The sequence below is a fragment of the Serinus canaria genome, chromosome 3, assembly GCF_022539315.1.
Source record: "Serinus canaria isolate serCan28SL12 chromosome 3, serCan2020, whole genome shotgun sequence".
NCBI classification, from domain to species: Eukaryota; Metazoa; Chordata; class Aves; order Passeriformes; family Fringillidae; genus Serinus; species Serinus canaria.
The window spans coordinates 94344600-94361430 of NC_066316.1; the positions used below are offsets into that span (position 1 = coordinate 94344600).

General features: G+C 37.6%; 1 protein-coding gene across 1 annotated transcript in view; it reads left to right on the forward strand.

Annotated features, from left to right (window-relative positions):
- SNTG2 (syntrophin gamma 2) overlaps positions 1-16831 on the forward strand; it is a 213572-nt gene that overhangs the window by 156711 nt on the left and 40030 nt on the right. The window contains exons 10-11 of the mRNA XM_050972453.1: positions 2145-2274; positions 10004-10042. Of these exons, the coding sequence (XP_050828410.1) occupies positions 2145-2274; positions 10004-10042 (169 nt within the window). The remainder of the gene's footprint in view (positions 1-2144; positions 2275-10003; positions 10043-16831) is intronic.

Here is a 16831-nt window from a genome sequence, read left to right on the forward strand (position 1 = left end):
TTGGTAATTTTTAAAATAAAAGTTGTATCTTTAAATTTGGATTGCCTATTTTGGTTGCCCCAGTTGTTAACTGAGGAGTTCCTTTCTGTGATGCCACTTAGGGAACTTTGTGCCACTGGGATAAGGCATTCAGGTCTTTGTGTGTCTGCAGAAGCTGAGTTAGTATTTAGACACCCTGTGGTTCCATGGAGAGCACATACTATTGCTTGGCTCTGTTGAATGCTCTGCACAGACCTCTTAATGTGTAAGAACCCTAGCATCTTAGCTTTGATATTTGAGTGGGATCTCTAAGCTGGGCATTGTGAAGGGCTTCTCTTCACAATATTAAATGAAGTCTGTTTCCAGGCACCAGTGTGTATCAATGCATAAGGGCTGACAGATTCTCACTGGCTCAGTGGGATGTTGAGGAGATCATACCATAAGTCATTTTATTACAGCACTGTTGGGATCTTTGTCAGAACCTTAGGTAAAATGAACAATATGTTTGGGATGTGATTATTTTACTCAGTTTACTTGAAGGCAATAAAATGATTAAAAAAAATCTTTTCTTTCTTTCTAAGAGGTGAAAGAGATTACTGGAATGAAAGGGACACAGAATTGTGCCACTGCCATCAAGTTTTAGTAGTTCCCATGATTAGTCAATCATGAAAGAAAAATGGACAGTCAGCTGATACATATCTAAGTCTTCAGGCCAAGCATGTTAATTTTTGCAAACAGCAGATATAATGCTTTACAACGCCTTTAAAAGCAAGGCATCTCACATACATCTATTCAGATACATTGTCTTATTTATATTATGTACGATGGGTAGTTCATGTTACCTTTCCTAGTGAGTATATAGGGTTCAGGATTCATGTTCACCATCAAAATCCCTACAAATGACAAAGGTTAGGTTAATAATTTTTTCACTAAGTCAGGAATTAATAACTGCCCATTTACCTCTATATGTAATTTTGAATGTTGACATATATCATCAATTAAGCAGTAGAGGACTTCACCTTAGATCAGAGAACCCCAGGAAGACTCAGCAACTTCATAGAGGAGTATTCTGATTCAGTAGTTGGCTTTCTTCTGGGTTGGTACCAGAAATGGGGCAATATAGCATATAAGTATAAACATCTAAATTACAAATGTAGAAGGCAGTGGTGATAGTCTCCATATTATACACAAAACAAACACATGCAAAGTCATTGAGCTAATTATAATTGTCTTTCACAATAGTATATAACTAAAATCTAATTCTCCTGGCAATCATAGGCATTTAAATAATCTTGTTATCTTTCTGAAGTTTAGTTACTGCAACTATTTTGTGCCACTTTTTTAAAATTTAGACCAGTGTACTTCCATGGCACTACTTAATGAGCTTTTGTGGTTCCTGTTGGAAAATTTTAAGAGTTAAAAAAAGCATATCCCACCGACATTCAGATGGAGGAAATTTCAAAGGCACATGCACAGTGCCTAACTTACTGCAGACAATGAGGAAGGGAAAGCACTGGCATTTGCAGAATAAAGTTGCTACAAACACATAAAAGTTGCATTAAAAGTTAATAAAACAAAGTTGCACACTAGCCTGTGCCAGTGCTGTCTTGAGAAGACTATTTAAGGAAAATTTTTGAAGAAGCTTCCAAGAAGGTTTTTCAAATTTCTATGACATAAAAGTGCTTGAAGTAAGCATTACTTTGAATGCCACATAAAAAAAGTTTAGGAATCCAAGAAATGAAAGCTAGGGAAGGCAGTGCTTTGAATCTTCATACATTCCCAGTAAATGAAGCCAAAATGCAATAAATAAAATTGGCATTTTGGTTTAAAAAAACACTATTTTTTTTTTTTTTCAAAAAGACTCAATTCATATTTCCTGAATACACTACCTTAAGTTCAATAAGTATGAACATAATAGGTATACCCAGGGGGAAGTAAATGATCATCAGCATATGTATATATTGGTACAGAGAAAGTACTTATTATATCTGTTACTCTTGGTACTGCCCTATTATCCTTGGTTTTGTTTCCTTTCTATTCATTGGTAAAGTAAACACTCAAACACTTGTGAAAAGGCATAAAAATCACTTGAACACTGATAAATATTGGGCAGTTTGAGAAAACTGACGTATCTTCCTTTACGGATATATTTCTTCTTACTGCAGATCTAATGCATTTGAAGTGCTGGCACTCGATGGAGTTAGTACTGGGATACTTCAGTTTTATACAGCCCAGGAGAGTGCTGACTGGCTGAGAGCAATGTCTACTAACATCAGTGATTTGACACTTCAAAATGTATGTTACTTTCTGCATATTTTCTTGTTTATGCTATTGTAAAGTTATTTCTAGTTTTCAAAGGGTAAAAAACAATTCAGCTCTAAGTACAATATATAAAACGCCGATGTATGGGGAGGAAAAGGAGAAAGGACAAAATAGGGAGAGGTTGCCTGATCAAAGGTATCAAGAAGTTTTCAAGGCATGCAGTGTTAGCATAGAACAGAAACCAGTATAAAATCAGTTTATGTTTATCATTTTAATGATTTTTAGGGCAAAATATTTATCCCTACTGGTCATTTCACAGAGCTTTAGATGTGGCCAAATATTTCATTTTCACATTTTTGTAGTTAAACTGTGCTTGAAATTAGCATTTGTTGATTTTGAAACAAGCATGTGAAAATTCTGTAGCTGGTGAAGAATGATTTACTGAGACTACTGGTGACAGTAGTTTTACATCTCTAAGTTGCCTAAGAGTTGACTTATTTAAGGTCTCATTATCCCATCTCACTTCCTAGAAGTATAAAGATGCTTATGCTATTTTAAGTTACTCCTGTAAATTAATAAGTAACAATTGCCTTTGCAAGCAGAAGTATTAACTAATCCCCAGGGAAACAGAAAATTACTATTTGGACAGCACATTTATTATTCCATCAAAGAGCAGCTAAAAACATTGATTATTATGGAATTAACTATGAAGTTAAATAGGGAACTCGATAATGTACAATTTTGAAAGAATGTTTGTCTTTAAGAAATTATAAAATTCAGTGATAAAAAAATAGCACAGCTGTCCCTGAAAGAATTGCCTGTGCAGGTTTTAATCTTTTCTTTCTCTACATGTGCAGAGTCTATTAACTTCTTTCATAAATTATGATTTAGTAGCCTGAATTTTATTTGTGCTTTGCACTCTAAATGAACTGTTGCTTAGGTCTCCAGATTATATTGTGTAGAATTTGTATTAAATCTCAACATAAATCTTTAAGTCTGTTGATTAAAACAGACTTTAAATTTAATTTGTTTTCCTATTCTTCAAAAGCTACATGAATCATATTTGATCATAATAGTTCATTTATTCCATTAATTCTTTTAAAGTATTCATTTATTCCATTATTTTTTTAAATATTCAATTGCTCAAACAATCTCTTCTTCAAAGTCAGACATTTTTGCTTATGACTTATTCTTTTTAAATACTATTTAGTGACTCACATAATGTACTGGGTATTATTATGTAATAATTCTAAGAAAGTGTATGCTAATATTTCTAGAGCAATTCCAATTCATAGTTACTAAGCCTTTTTTTTTCTTTCTTTCTAGAGAAATTCACTGAATACAAGCCACTCCAATGATATAAGTGAATAAGAATAAAAATAAATGAAGGCAGCTTTTGTTAGTCATAGGATGCTAGTCAGTTTTTTTCAAAGGACTATGTGCAGTAATTATGTGTCCTGACACAGTATCTTCACTGTGCTGTGACCTGTCAGCAGCAATATTTTATTATAAACTGAGAGCTTTCTCAGTCTTCTCCACTATCTTTTACTGGTGAACACTGTCAACAAAGTAGTCCATCTGGTGTTCATATGACTGTTCCCAGGAAGGGCCTGAGAAACAACAGTCATGATGAATATCCATGTTTTGTGTTTTTAGTGAGTCACAAAGTAAACTCTATGCAGCTCATATGAGAATCATCTAAATTTTTTGCTTGGACAGTAGCTTTATAGGTTTTGTCAGGCATGCAGCCTGTGGTATGACTGGAAAGGTCAGGCCAGAGCATTTATTTAATTATTGATCATCAGAAGGGGAGATGCAGTAGTCAGTGAGAATCCCTTTTGTTGCAAACTATTTTTAAGACGGGGATTGAGAGGGTGGAGTACAGCAGAAGGCTGGACAGCTCTCTGCCTCTGAGCAGCCAGAAAGCACAGACCACCCTCCACAGGGCTTAGGACAGGGCCTTTCAATCAGGCTTCTTGGAAGTCCATTTGGAATCCTTTTGATTACCTTAGTCTTATAATTTCAAAAAAAAAGATTCTTTTCTTGTCCTACCTCTGACACTGACATTGGGGAATTGATCTGTAATTCCTTCAGAGCTTCTTCCTGTTTTTGCATTTCTTCACTTCTGTAGGATGTCTCCTCATTCTCCAGGACCAAAGATAATCACTACTCATTTAGAAATTTTTTCAGATAGCTCCTTATCCAGTTATGGGTTATTTTCATGACTACTTGCTGACTCGAAGTTCAATTGCTTCTCCAAATAGTTAAACTGTTGATTCCCTATTCTGTCCCACACCATCATCTCAGTATGGATATTAATTGCTAGATACATGATCACAATGGACTCTTTTGCTAACACTGTTGGCATAATGTCAGCATCCTTACCTGAGCTATTACTAGGTTTTTAAGCAATACTTATCATTATTGATGTTTTACTTCCATGCATTTTTACACTTTGTTTTGCTGATACTTGTTTAATGACTTTAGTAACTTTTCTCGCACCTTAGTCATTCTTACTTAAACTGTGCCTATTTGTGTAACTCTTATATACATTTTCGTCCTACATATTTACATGACATTCTGAATAATTTATTTTAGAATTTTAATTCTTAAAAAGCTCCTAATAGAGATTTTTTTTTTGTACAGTGCACCCAATCTTTCCTGTATCACTTTACCTTAATATACTTTATTTTTTTTTTTATTTTACCCTAATAAAGTCATGTTCAGTAGCTCTTTGTCAGATCTCCTGTTGATGTCAGGAGACAGTCCTGGTGTATGTAGTGCAAAAATAGCTCTGCCACAATGTGACACTTCTGCTAATGTCAGCCTACTCTTTTGAAGTACTACTGAAAGATCTAACTTCTGTACAAAGGCAAGCTCTCTGGGGATCAAGCGTATAGGAGGAGTCATCTTTCAACAGTGGAGATGTGAGAACTTGTCACTGCATAGGAGTGCTGCCCCTGTACATATTTAGAGAGTGTTACTTGGTAGATGAGAAATAATGATTCTGGTACCAGCCTGGACTCAATTCTTAGATGACAGAGGAGCACAAGGGATGCTGCAATGTGGAGAAAAATGTAAGAGTGTCCTTTCAGCCCTCATTGCTGACACATGCTTTGTATACTTAGCTCAGAAAATCTCCTAGTTACAGGCAGCTTTACAAGCAACATGCATTTCTGAGGACCCTTGCCCCAAATTACTCATCTCTCTGTACATATTCTGTTTTTTCACATGCTTTTGTAGCAGCATGAAACTACCCTATCATCTTCCTTTGTGATTCAATCCTCATTTTCAATATTCTCAAAGCTTTTTACATTTATCCTTGGCAGAAATAAATGCAGGTAAATTAGCACCTCAGATTTATTTCTTCATACACCTCTTTTCTTGCAGAAGGAGGTGCAGTTGGAAAAACCAAGGAAGGTGGGTAACAGAGACTGGCAGTGAATCTTCCATGATTAAACAAGAAGCACAGGAAATTAATTAATCTGCCTGTGCTTCTCACTGCTTCTGTTCTTAATTTCTTCAGCTGAAGGGCTCTTTGTAGGCTGAAGTGACAGAGCTGTAATGGCTATGACTTTTTAGGAGAAAGGTCTTTGGGATAATTTATATTTCTCGCTCTGTTTTTCACCATTCAGATTGACAGCTGTAAGATATTCCCAGGTTTTCTCATGGATCTTAATTGTTGTCTTTGAAATATAGCACTGAGCATAATTTCAGTCATAAGTAGAAGCACCTAAAGGCAATGCTGTCAGTTCATTTACATTATAGAGATTTGTTTCCTATATATAAAACTTTCTCAAGGTTTTGTGGTTTCTTCACAGTAAATTCTAATGGTGTTATTTTAAAAAAAAAGTAAATAAATGAGTAGGTCATAAGAAGGTCAGAGAACAAGTTATGATGCTCTTGTTCCACTTTAATCATTATTTATGATTTTTATAAATAATTTCAGAAGTTTCATTGGAGGATGGTAGAAACTTTAAATTTGATATTAAAGTAGGGTTATTAATACAGATAACATTTATGGCCATGACATCTTTTTTAATTGTATATGTCATTGTCTGTAAATCTTCTCTTTTATTTCTTCATGTAAACACATATCTGGGGATATTTCGTATTACAGTTGTGTGAAATGTCTGTTGTAACAGGGAGAGACTTATGAAATATGAGCTTTAAACATACAATAAAAAAAAGAAAGAAGATTGAGAAGGTCTTGCTTTCTTTACACAGCAGATTGTGGGGTACATGTATATGGAAATAAAATCCTTGTGTGTAGGAAGCAGTATACAAATTCGACTGCCTCAATGATTATACAAACAGTTCTATTCCCAGGGTGAGAATGCATAATATTTCTTCACTGCTGCTTTTTTGTTGTTTAAAATGCAAAATTTCCAGTTGAAAGTACCACAGTTCAGACTGTAGATGTTGTAAAGAGAAGTCAGTAGGGATAAGACCCACGTCCCCTAAACCTGGCCAAGCAATAAGCAGTCACATAGGAAAATACAGCTAGGAAAAAAATAGCTGCCTGTCAAGAGCCTTCACTGTTTTTTTTGAAAGAGAACAAAGGTATATTATATGTGAAATAAATCTCAGCCTGGGAGGCATTTAGATTAAGGGAAATGGTTCTGAATAATTTTAGTTCCTGCCCTGTATGTATCCGTTTAGAACAGAGCATAGGAATTACAATTTGCTTAATAGTTCCTTTTCCAAGTAGCCTGCAGTCTTTGCAGGCCCAGGTTTTCTGTTTTAGTTCCCCTGCTGTGTCCAGGTTGCACTTCTATACTGCAGTGCTGAGAATTCATGCAGTGCCAGCAAGGTAAATGTATTCCATTTGTATTCCTGCCTGTCTACACCAGCTGTGGAGACATGTGAAGGGCACATGTGGTGCCAGGTGAAGTGAAGAGTTTGTACTTCTCAGCCCCTTGACACTGGGATGTAACATGGTATAGAAGCAGATCTTTTTTCTCTCCCCACAGCTACATCAGGGCTGCAGCCATCCTGCTTGGAATAGGGAATGAGTTGCCTGTCAATGAACAACTGTGGAGTCCAAAGCATTCTTCCCTATTATCCTTTCCAGTGGGAAACTGAGCTGGTTATTAGGGTGCTCTTCAAAATATTCTGGCCCTGCTTGGGCCAGAAAACCTTCATAGCCAGTCTGACACACTTTTTACCAGGCACATCTGAACCCATTTACTTGCGCTGGTTTGTGCTATAGTAATCTTTTTATTGAGTATGGTTTTGGACACCTGAAAGGTAATTATATTTTCTGTGTGTCTAACATGGCTTTTCTGTTGTTACTTTGTGTATGTATTTGTGTCTGAGGCACGGGAGAAAAGTCGGACTTGATTATGGGCAGGGTGTATCAGCATTTCTACTGACGCTGAAGTATTCCAGGTGACTTCTCATTATGTCCTGCACAACTCTTCCAGCAGGATTGAGCCCACCACCAAATCAGACTGGTGACTGCTTCCTTCTGCATCACTGGCCACTTCACCAACTTGTTTTAACAGAGTTACAGAGTGAGGTTCTTGAGTTCCAGCTGGTTTGTTACTGATGGGCCCCAGGGGGGACTCTTCTCCCATCCAGTGCTCCAGGCCAGCTCCAGCACAGTGCAGCCCTGCAGCTTGCCAGGCTGAGGAATGCACTCCTGTGTGCATGACCTGCCAGGAGCCTTGCTGGGGCCCCTCTGCCCAGTCAGCAGCTGAATTTCAGTTCCACCCTCCCGGTTGCTCCCTGCCTGTGCCAAGCTGTGGGTGCCAGCCCTGCAGCCGGTGACCCACTGCTGTTGTGGTCGTCCCTGCTCCTCCTCTAGGGTGGCTGGGGGCTGGTGGGGCCACTTCAAGAGCCTGGCAGGATCTCCCAACACACAGCCCAAGGTGACAGCCAGGCCTGGCAGGTGCCCCAGGCTCAGAGCAGCTTGGCCACCTCTCCACCTCTGCCTCAGGCCCTCAGTCACCCCCAGCTGTCTGACCCACCAGCAACTGCACCACTCAACTGCACACTTCAGTTCCAAAGGGCTGCAAAGGGAGTGTGTGAGGGAGAAGAAACCCTAATGGCCATGATAGGTTAGGACTGACTAGAGCCCTGAGCATTGCTATCACCCTCTGTGCATACAGTCAAGACTCCTGTTGTCATCCTAGCCCTCCACGCTGCCTTTTTTCCTAAGGTCATTTTGTTGATGATCATAGATAATTCACTCTGTGGAGGACAATGACTTGTTATTGTCCTCTGTTAGGTGCAAGAGTGTGTGTGTGTATAAATCCTGACACATCCTGAGGCCTGTGTCATTACCATAACACAAAGTCTGCAGGCCCCTACAGGTGTACTGGGTCTGGCTGGGATGGGGGGAGCTTCCTTCATAGCAGCAGGTGCTGTGTTTTGTATTTGTGGCTGGAACAGCATTAATAACACACCAGGGTTTTAATTGGTGCTGAACAGTGCTTGTATGGAATGAAGGCTTTGACTTTTTCTCACTCTGACACATCCCACCTACCCAGCAGAGGATGGAACAAGGAATTAGGAAGGGCATGGATGGGTTAGCTAACTGAAAGTGGTCAAAGAGATATTCCACACCATTGTGCTCAGCAATTGAAATGATGTTGTGAAGAAAGGAGGTGTGGGTTTGTCTTCCAAGGTGGCTGTTGCTTGAAGCCTGCTTGTGGTAGGCAGAGTGATTGCATTCATATCACTTGAATTTTTCTTATTTCTTTCTCTTAAGCTCTGTTCATCTTGACTCAGAAGTTTTTTTGCTTTTCTTATTCTCTCATCCTTCCTGCTGGTCAGGAGGAGGGAGTGAACAGCTGTGTGGGTGCTCAGCTACAGGCCAGTCACCCCACCACAGCAGTCAATGGCATCACCATATTAACATGAGTTACATCCACAGATTTGATCTTACAAATCTGGTGTGACCAGGATACAAGCAATAGTCCTGGAATTCTTCTGTTTGTTTCCTAGGGCAATTGCAGTTTTCCCTGATCACTGGTGTAGGGTTTTGGTCCTCCATCACAAGCCTTTCATTTCCAATAAAACAAGCTTTTTGGCAACAAGGTCCTTTGCAAGTACTCATCAACTCTAGGACAGCCTTCAGTTTACTCCTAGCATGTAGGGAAGTCTGGTTTTCTACTTTAATATATTTCTTTCTAAATTCTTATCTACACTTAATAAAACTGCACTTTAAAAAGTGTTACACTTCAAAAAAGTATTTGTGTACGATATATGTCAGTATTTGACCACCACTCATATGTGCAAACTATGACTGCCAGACAAAAGTCAAAATTATCAAAACTCTTCATTAACTAAACAAAGAGGAAAAACTTTGTCTTGAAGAGTAAACTAACAGGAAAACCCATGCAATTTTAATTTCATCTTTAAATGCATCTTACACTCTATAGTCACAAGGACTTAATTACAGATATCATTTAAGAATCTGCTTAAGTAATTGTTTAACTGAGACCTAAGTGAGATGTCTACAGTACCATATAGTATTTTCACTCAGACTGGCAAAGTTAAAATCATAAATGCAAATCTTTATGAGGTATTTAAGGAAAACTGATTAAAAGCTTTTGTCTTTCAAATCCTTGGTTTTGCAAATTTGCTGTAATAATAAAAATCTACTATTTAAGCACTGAATGATAAAATTTCTTACAAATATAATTTGGAAGTATTAATATAGTATTCAATAACTAAGTCAATCAATGCTAATTCCATCACAGAAACTCTTCAGCATATCAGTAACTCTATGTGTTCTTCCCTCTCTCTTTCGTAGATGAAAATGGCAAATAAATGCTGTTCTGCCTCTGACCAGGTAGGATTTCCATTATATTGTCCAATTTTTTTAATTTGTGTGATTACATTGTTGGAAAATTTGTAGAGCTTGCAAATACGCATCTCATCAGTTCTAAAACTGACTGGTGGATGGACCGCAAGATCAGTGATGAGAGAGCAAATCCCTCCCACTGTAAGATCAGATTTGTGACCACTTCAGGACCCTGAATGTGCTCAAGTCTATGGGACATGATGAGATGCATCCCAGAGTCCTAAGAGAACTGGCTGATGTAGTTGCCAAGCCACTCTCCATGATGTTTGCAAAGTCATAGAAGTCAGGTGAAGCCCGTGGTGAGAAGTAGAGAGGAAACATTGCACCCACTTTTAAAACTGATAGAAAGGAGGAACCCAGGAACTACCGACCTGTCAGCCTCATCCATGTCCCTGGGAAGATCAAGGAACAGATCCTCCTAGAAGCTGTGATAAGGCTCTTGAAGGGCAGGGAGGACTTGGGGAACAGAAAACTAAGTGTGGATCCTGGGCTACATCAAAAGTAGAGTGGCCAGCAGGTCAGGGCAAGTGATTCTGCCCCTCTACCTCGGCATCCAGCCCTAAGGCTCCCAAAATGAGAAGGGCATGGACCAGCTCTAACAGATCCAGAGGAGGGCCACAAAGATAATCAGAGGGATGGAACACCAATCCTGTGAGGAGAGACTGGGGAGCTGGGGCTGTTCAGCCTGGAGAAGCTTGACCTTATTGAAGCCTTTCAGCATCTAAAGGGGCCTCTAAGAATGACTGGGACAAACTTTTAGCAGAACATATTGTAATAGGACAAGAGGTACTAATTTTTAACTGAAAGTGTTGATTTAGTTTAGCCATAAAAAAGAAGTTTTTCTTACATTAAGGGCGGTAAGGCACTGGCAAATTTCCCAGAGAGGTAGTGCATGCCCCATCCCTGGAAACATTCAAGATCAAGTTAGTGGAGCTCTGAGCAATCTGATCTATTTGAAGATGTGCCAGCTTTTTGCAGTGGGGTTGACCTCCATTACATTTAAAGCTCCCTTCCAACCCAGACTGTTCTATAATTCTGTGATTTAATTGCTCTCTTTGTCCTGGGCTTTTAATTATTAATTCAACCAATATGAAAAACAGGGGATTATGAATGCCAGGGGAAAAGGTATTGGATTTGGATATCTTATTGGATTAACTGTCTACTGCAAGAGCTTTAGTAACTATTCAGTTTTTTCCTTGTCAGTTTGGGTACACCTAATGAGTGCAGTTGAAAAAAAGCAGGCATACTCTCCCTCAATTTTCAAAAATTTTGAAAACAATCATACAACTATAAACATACCACTAGATACATAATTTGATTTTCTAAATTAATAGACTAGTCCCCACAAACTGCCTAAATAATCAGTGCAGAAATGTATTCTGTTCCAGAGAGCTGTTCAAGTGTGAAACTTGGTATCAGTGCTTTAAATCATCCTTTAGAGGAGTCACTTTTGCTAATCTTTACTTGCCTCAGCCCACCATCTAAAGTAGGCGCCTAAAGTTAGGCAGTACAAATCTATCTCACTTCTTCCATTCCATGTATGAAAAGACCAATTCGGACCTTAATTTCAGAAGCTGAAAATTTAAGGTACAACTGACAGCAACAAACATTGGATTTTTCTCTGCCAAAAAGTGAGAAAAAAAAAGTTTATAATGAATTTGGGAGATCAAGTAAACAAAACTAAAAAACATAAAAATATTAAAGGAGCAATTTTGATCAACTGAGAATTTATATGTCCTGTTAAAGTTTGCTTTAAAAACAATCAAGATGTGAATTCTCAGATACATATATATATCTATCACAAAGGCATCATATGAAATTTGGCAAAAAGAAGATTATTTCTGGACTAGATAAATGGAGCCTATTAGTGTCAGTTACATAATGTTTGTACAGACCTGAATAGCTCCTATTAAGTCTTATTAAGGCAATTGATTTAAAATTTAGACAAAGGATAACCGTAAGAGATTGAAGGTCACTTGAAGAACTGCCTTGAAGTAAAAATTTGTGATACCTGCAAATTTATCTTTTCTTTTGAGCGTGGACATTCCTGAAGAATTAGACAGGTCCTTAGAGTTTCATTACTGTGTTGCCTGGGGTGAATTTTCTTCATTGCTTTTAGAGTGCAACTTAATCTTTCATAAAGGGAGAAGGTTGGATGTTTCATCCAGATTGTGTTTTTCATAGGCCATTAAAAAACTAGGATTCAAGGTTATCAAGAATGTAAAAAATTACTTTGTTAAACCTGGATTTCTTCTCTTTCTTTGTCTTTTATACTGCCTCTGACTGGTTTTTTGGGTTTTTTTTTTTGCAAACTAAATCTCCAGAACATAATGAATTCTATACACATTTAAAAAAAGAAAACAGGAAAAGACTAAGATATTGGTTCTTGGGTCTAAAGCAGCTTTTTTTATGGGTCTCTTTGCCAAAAGATGTCAAACAAACATGGTGTGATTCTTAGCCTGCGCAGGGACATAATTTAGACTTTGATGATCCTTGTGGATCACTTCCAGCTCAGAATATTCTATGACTCTCTGATTCTATGACTTTGCTCTGTGTCTATGACCCAAAGTTAGAGGTATTAGGCAAGGTAGTAGAAGTTGTAGTTATTATTGATATGTGTATATTGTTAAACATACCAATTTATATTGACAGTACCAGGTCATGACATTAATTGGTCTGGCTACTTCCACACTTTTAAATTCCTTTTTCCCACCAAAGTAGAGTGTTTGCATTTAAACTGCCTATTGGAAATTATTCCACCAAAGTTAAAATCCCAGACTATCTGTAGAAATTTTTTGGCGAGTTCTAGTTATACCAGGACATGTCATGATAGTTACTCCAAGTCAAGGACTACAAGATTTTAAGAAATATTCAGGGATTACGCAAATTTGAAAGGTATTAAGTTGGTAGCACTGCTGAAGCTCTGGTTCTAAGTGTCTATGTAACCTGTGTCAATGATGAAACACACAGCATCCAAGCATCATAAGTTTTGGTTTTGCTTGATATCATTATTATAATACTCTAGAGATTTGAAAGCACTTGATTCTTTGTTAGATTTGGGACTCAATTTTCAAAAAATACATACTGCTGGATTGATTTTTATTTTTCATGAAAGTAAATTAGCCAATTCTCTCTCTGTACAGATAAAAATACAATGGTTTTTTTGTTTATTTTCTGGATAGTTTTTTATCTTTTTAATATGTAAACTTTTATCATTATTATTTCAGGGAATTTGTGTCGGCCAAGTGACATATCTAAACATTAGGAAAGGGCAAACGACATGGTTGCTCATGGAATAAAGAAGGAGAAATTGGACAATTAGATACTACTCAATTTGACTTCAATCCCTGTAAAGAAATTTGAAATAAACAAACAAAATACCTATGTGGAGCAGAAAGATGACAAATTACTGCCCTGAAAGATTTTTCAATAACAAATCATGCCAAGTAATCTAATTTTCTCTTGTGAACCTGTAACATATCCTGTGGATATGTGACAGGAGGGTGCTGCAACGTATCTTGATTCTAGCAAGGTTTTTGACAACTTCTGACATTAAAATATTTTAAAGAAGTATAATATGGATTTGGTTTTACAGCTTTTGTTTGATAATCCAATATAAGTTATAGATGGTTCACTTTCAAATCTGACATATTGACTAGAAGTTCTGAAGAGGTGACCTGGATCCAGTTCCCTTGAATACTGCCTTTATGGTGCATTAGCAAAAGTAAGCCTACTAATTTTGCAGGCATTAAGCTTTAAAACGCCATGTTAAACATATGAATGATCTTGCCATATTGAAGAGTGAGTCTGAAAACCAGGATTGAAGCCAATTAGGACATGGCATACATGCAAGAATAATTAGGTATATGTAAAAGACTGGGAAAAACTGAAGAGGTTTTTACTGCAAAATGCTTGATGGTTATCTGGCGGAGGGATAAATTTTTTCAGAAAAGTTTGGTTATCCTTTGTTTTACTAGAACTCAGAGATGACCCTATCTGCAGAAGCCAGTCAGATAGAGACAATATGAAAAACAACAGGTTCATTTTTAAGACTGATAACTATGGTTTATTGTTATGCTTTATTACTACATCAGCATGCTGTATTTAGGTACAGGGTTGACCAACAGACACCCCAAAAACTTGAATTCCTTTGGTATACCTAATATTCCTTTTTTCCCCCCTTTTCCCCCTTGCAAATAAGGAATTCACCCACCCACTTTACTGCTTCTCTATTGGCCCTTATTTTTTCTGAATTCCACACGCTCATTTGATTATTTCAGCCTTAATCTGTGATAGCACCACAGCTGTCTGCAAATCAGTCCTCTTTTTCATTATCTTTTGGCATTCTTCACCCATTATTCACTTTCTTTTAGTGTATTTCACCTTCTGGCTTATCCCCTTAGTGATGTTTACCCCCTTGTTGGCTTCAGCTTCCAGCCAGCTCCTCCCTTCACATTGTGAGCCATGTCCAGCAGTTTCTCACACTCTTACCTTGTCAGTTTAACATCAGGCCAGGCTGGCTGCTCACCTGCATGCCAGAACAACCATGTCTGCCTGTGGCTTTTGAGAAAGGCAGGCATTGTGGGCTGTACCTAAGCCAGCTACTGCAGAACATGCTAAGTGTTCCTTCCTTGCTGCAAGACCTTGGCAGGAATACTGCCTCTGCTTTTGTGCACTGTGTTTCTAAAAAGGCATTGACCAGAGGTTTTCTGTGGCCTCTATGGACAGGCTGAAAAAAATACAGTAGTATTAATAAAATATTCAATAATGATAACTTTTTGCTCAGAGAATAACATGTGAAAAGCAACAAAGAACAATGGCCACACAAGCTACATATCCTTGTTTGTGGCTTTTTTGCTCCATTTGTTAACTGAGTAAGTTTTTTTAATTCTTCCACTCTAAGGTTAAAACCATTTGAGTCTTTAGTGGATAGGGCAATAATTGTGATTACAGTAAGGCTAATTCATGCTTGACATGAGAAATAAAGTGCTAGAATAGATTACTGAGAGAAAATAGATAGCCTCCACTACAGCAGAGGTCCTGAGAACATTAGGGAAGCATTAAAAAAAAAATACGTATCAGGTCTACTGCATTTTTGAGAGGGTAGGGTTATTATCATCATAAAAGTCCCATAACATCTTGGTGATTTCTCATGGGCAGCTCCTCACAGCACTAACTCCTTCTTTTTCACAGTGCAGCCAACAAACCCCATCTCTCCCCTCAACCAGCTAACCCACTCTTTTGTAGCACTCCTTATTGGACACAGCTGTGGCCTATTAAGGGCAGGGCTGTTCCTAATCTTTGGTGATTAGTACAGCTGCAACTCAGATGTGAGATTACCTTCTGCACTATTTTCTTACATTCTATCCCCCCACACATGGTAATAAGTTTTTCAGAAGCCTCTTTTCTACTCTGTGTTGGATAATTATAAAATCATAATTCTAAATAAGAAGCTTTTCACATATGAAGGGTTTTCTCATTGTTCCTCATAGCAGAACTGCTGCTGCAGGTGTCCCATTAACATGTTTGCCCCGCTTCATCCTGCAACATTCAAGAAACCCTGCTCGTGAAAGAGCATTTTTTTCTTCCTTTCTCCTTCTTTTTTTGTTCTCAAAAAAAAGAGAAAAATGTTTCTAAAAATATGACATAAAATTACTTAATCCTAATGATTAGTCTGGAAAAGTTAGATTCTTGAAGACTATAATTTTACAACTTACACCTGTAGAAAGGGAGCAACACTAAATTCCTTTAAGCACAGAGATAGAATTGAGATCTTTGTTTTTTTGACTTTATTTATGTGGGAGGACAGCTTTTATTTCCTAATGAAATTGCCTTGATTTGCTTCAGAGACTTTTTCTGGCACCTCAGATCCTCAATTGAAAAAACTTTAACAGAAGAATATTCACTTAAAAACACTGAGCTTCTTAACCCCTAGTCAGCTGATATGCAGTGGTGTGAGGTAAATATGCTCTGTGAGATAAACAGCTATAGTTTGATATAGTTTCTTATTTTTTTCACTTATTGTTGTAATACTGCTAAAATACAAAGCAGACATATAAGAAAAAAAAAAGTTGTGAAGGATGTGAGTTTTGCATTTTTCTTTAGTTTGCTTAGTTCCTGCTGCATAAATAGTGCTACTGATCTGCTATAATATAAGAATGCATAACCAGTAAGGCAATTTACTGGTGTAGCTGTTTTCAAGAGAGTGTTTTGTGCTTTGGATCCTAATTTGAATAAGAAGGCTGTAATGAGTAAAGGTGAGAGACATCAGGTTCAATTTACCAGCCTCCTGTTAAAACAAGCAAACAACGAGTAGAAACCTTTATCCCTACCCAAAAGGACTTGTAATCTAAATTTTTCCAAGGCAGACAATGCCTGGGAAGATGCATGATTTCAGGTACATACCTATCTTCATACTTCCCTTCATTCAGCATAGTGTGGACATGTTGCTCTTTGTGGTGTTCAAACTGTGCCCAGCTCAGAGTTATAAATTTCATTCTTGAACTAAAGCACAAAGAACACTTGTGTCATAATTTCTAAATTCCTCTATGCTTTGCTCTCTAGAACATTGTGTTTTGAATAGTAGCCATTCAGACATAAATGAATGCAACTGATGCACAATGGAAAACAGTAATATAACAAAACTTAGAGCATTAAAATATTTTTTTTTTAATTTTACTTTTAGTTAAGCTTTATGTATGTGTAAGGACTGCTTGTCCCCCCTCCCGGTCCTGCCCCAATAGCTGTTCTCTTCAAAATATACCATCTACCACTTGT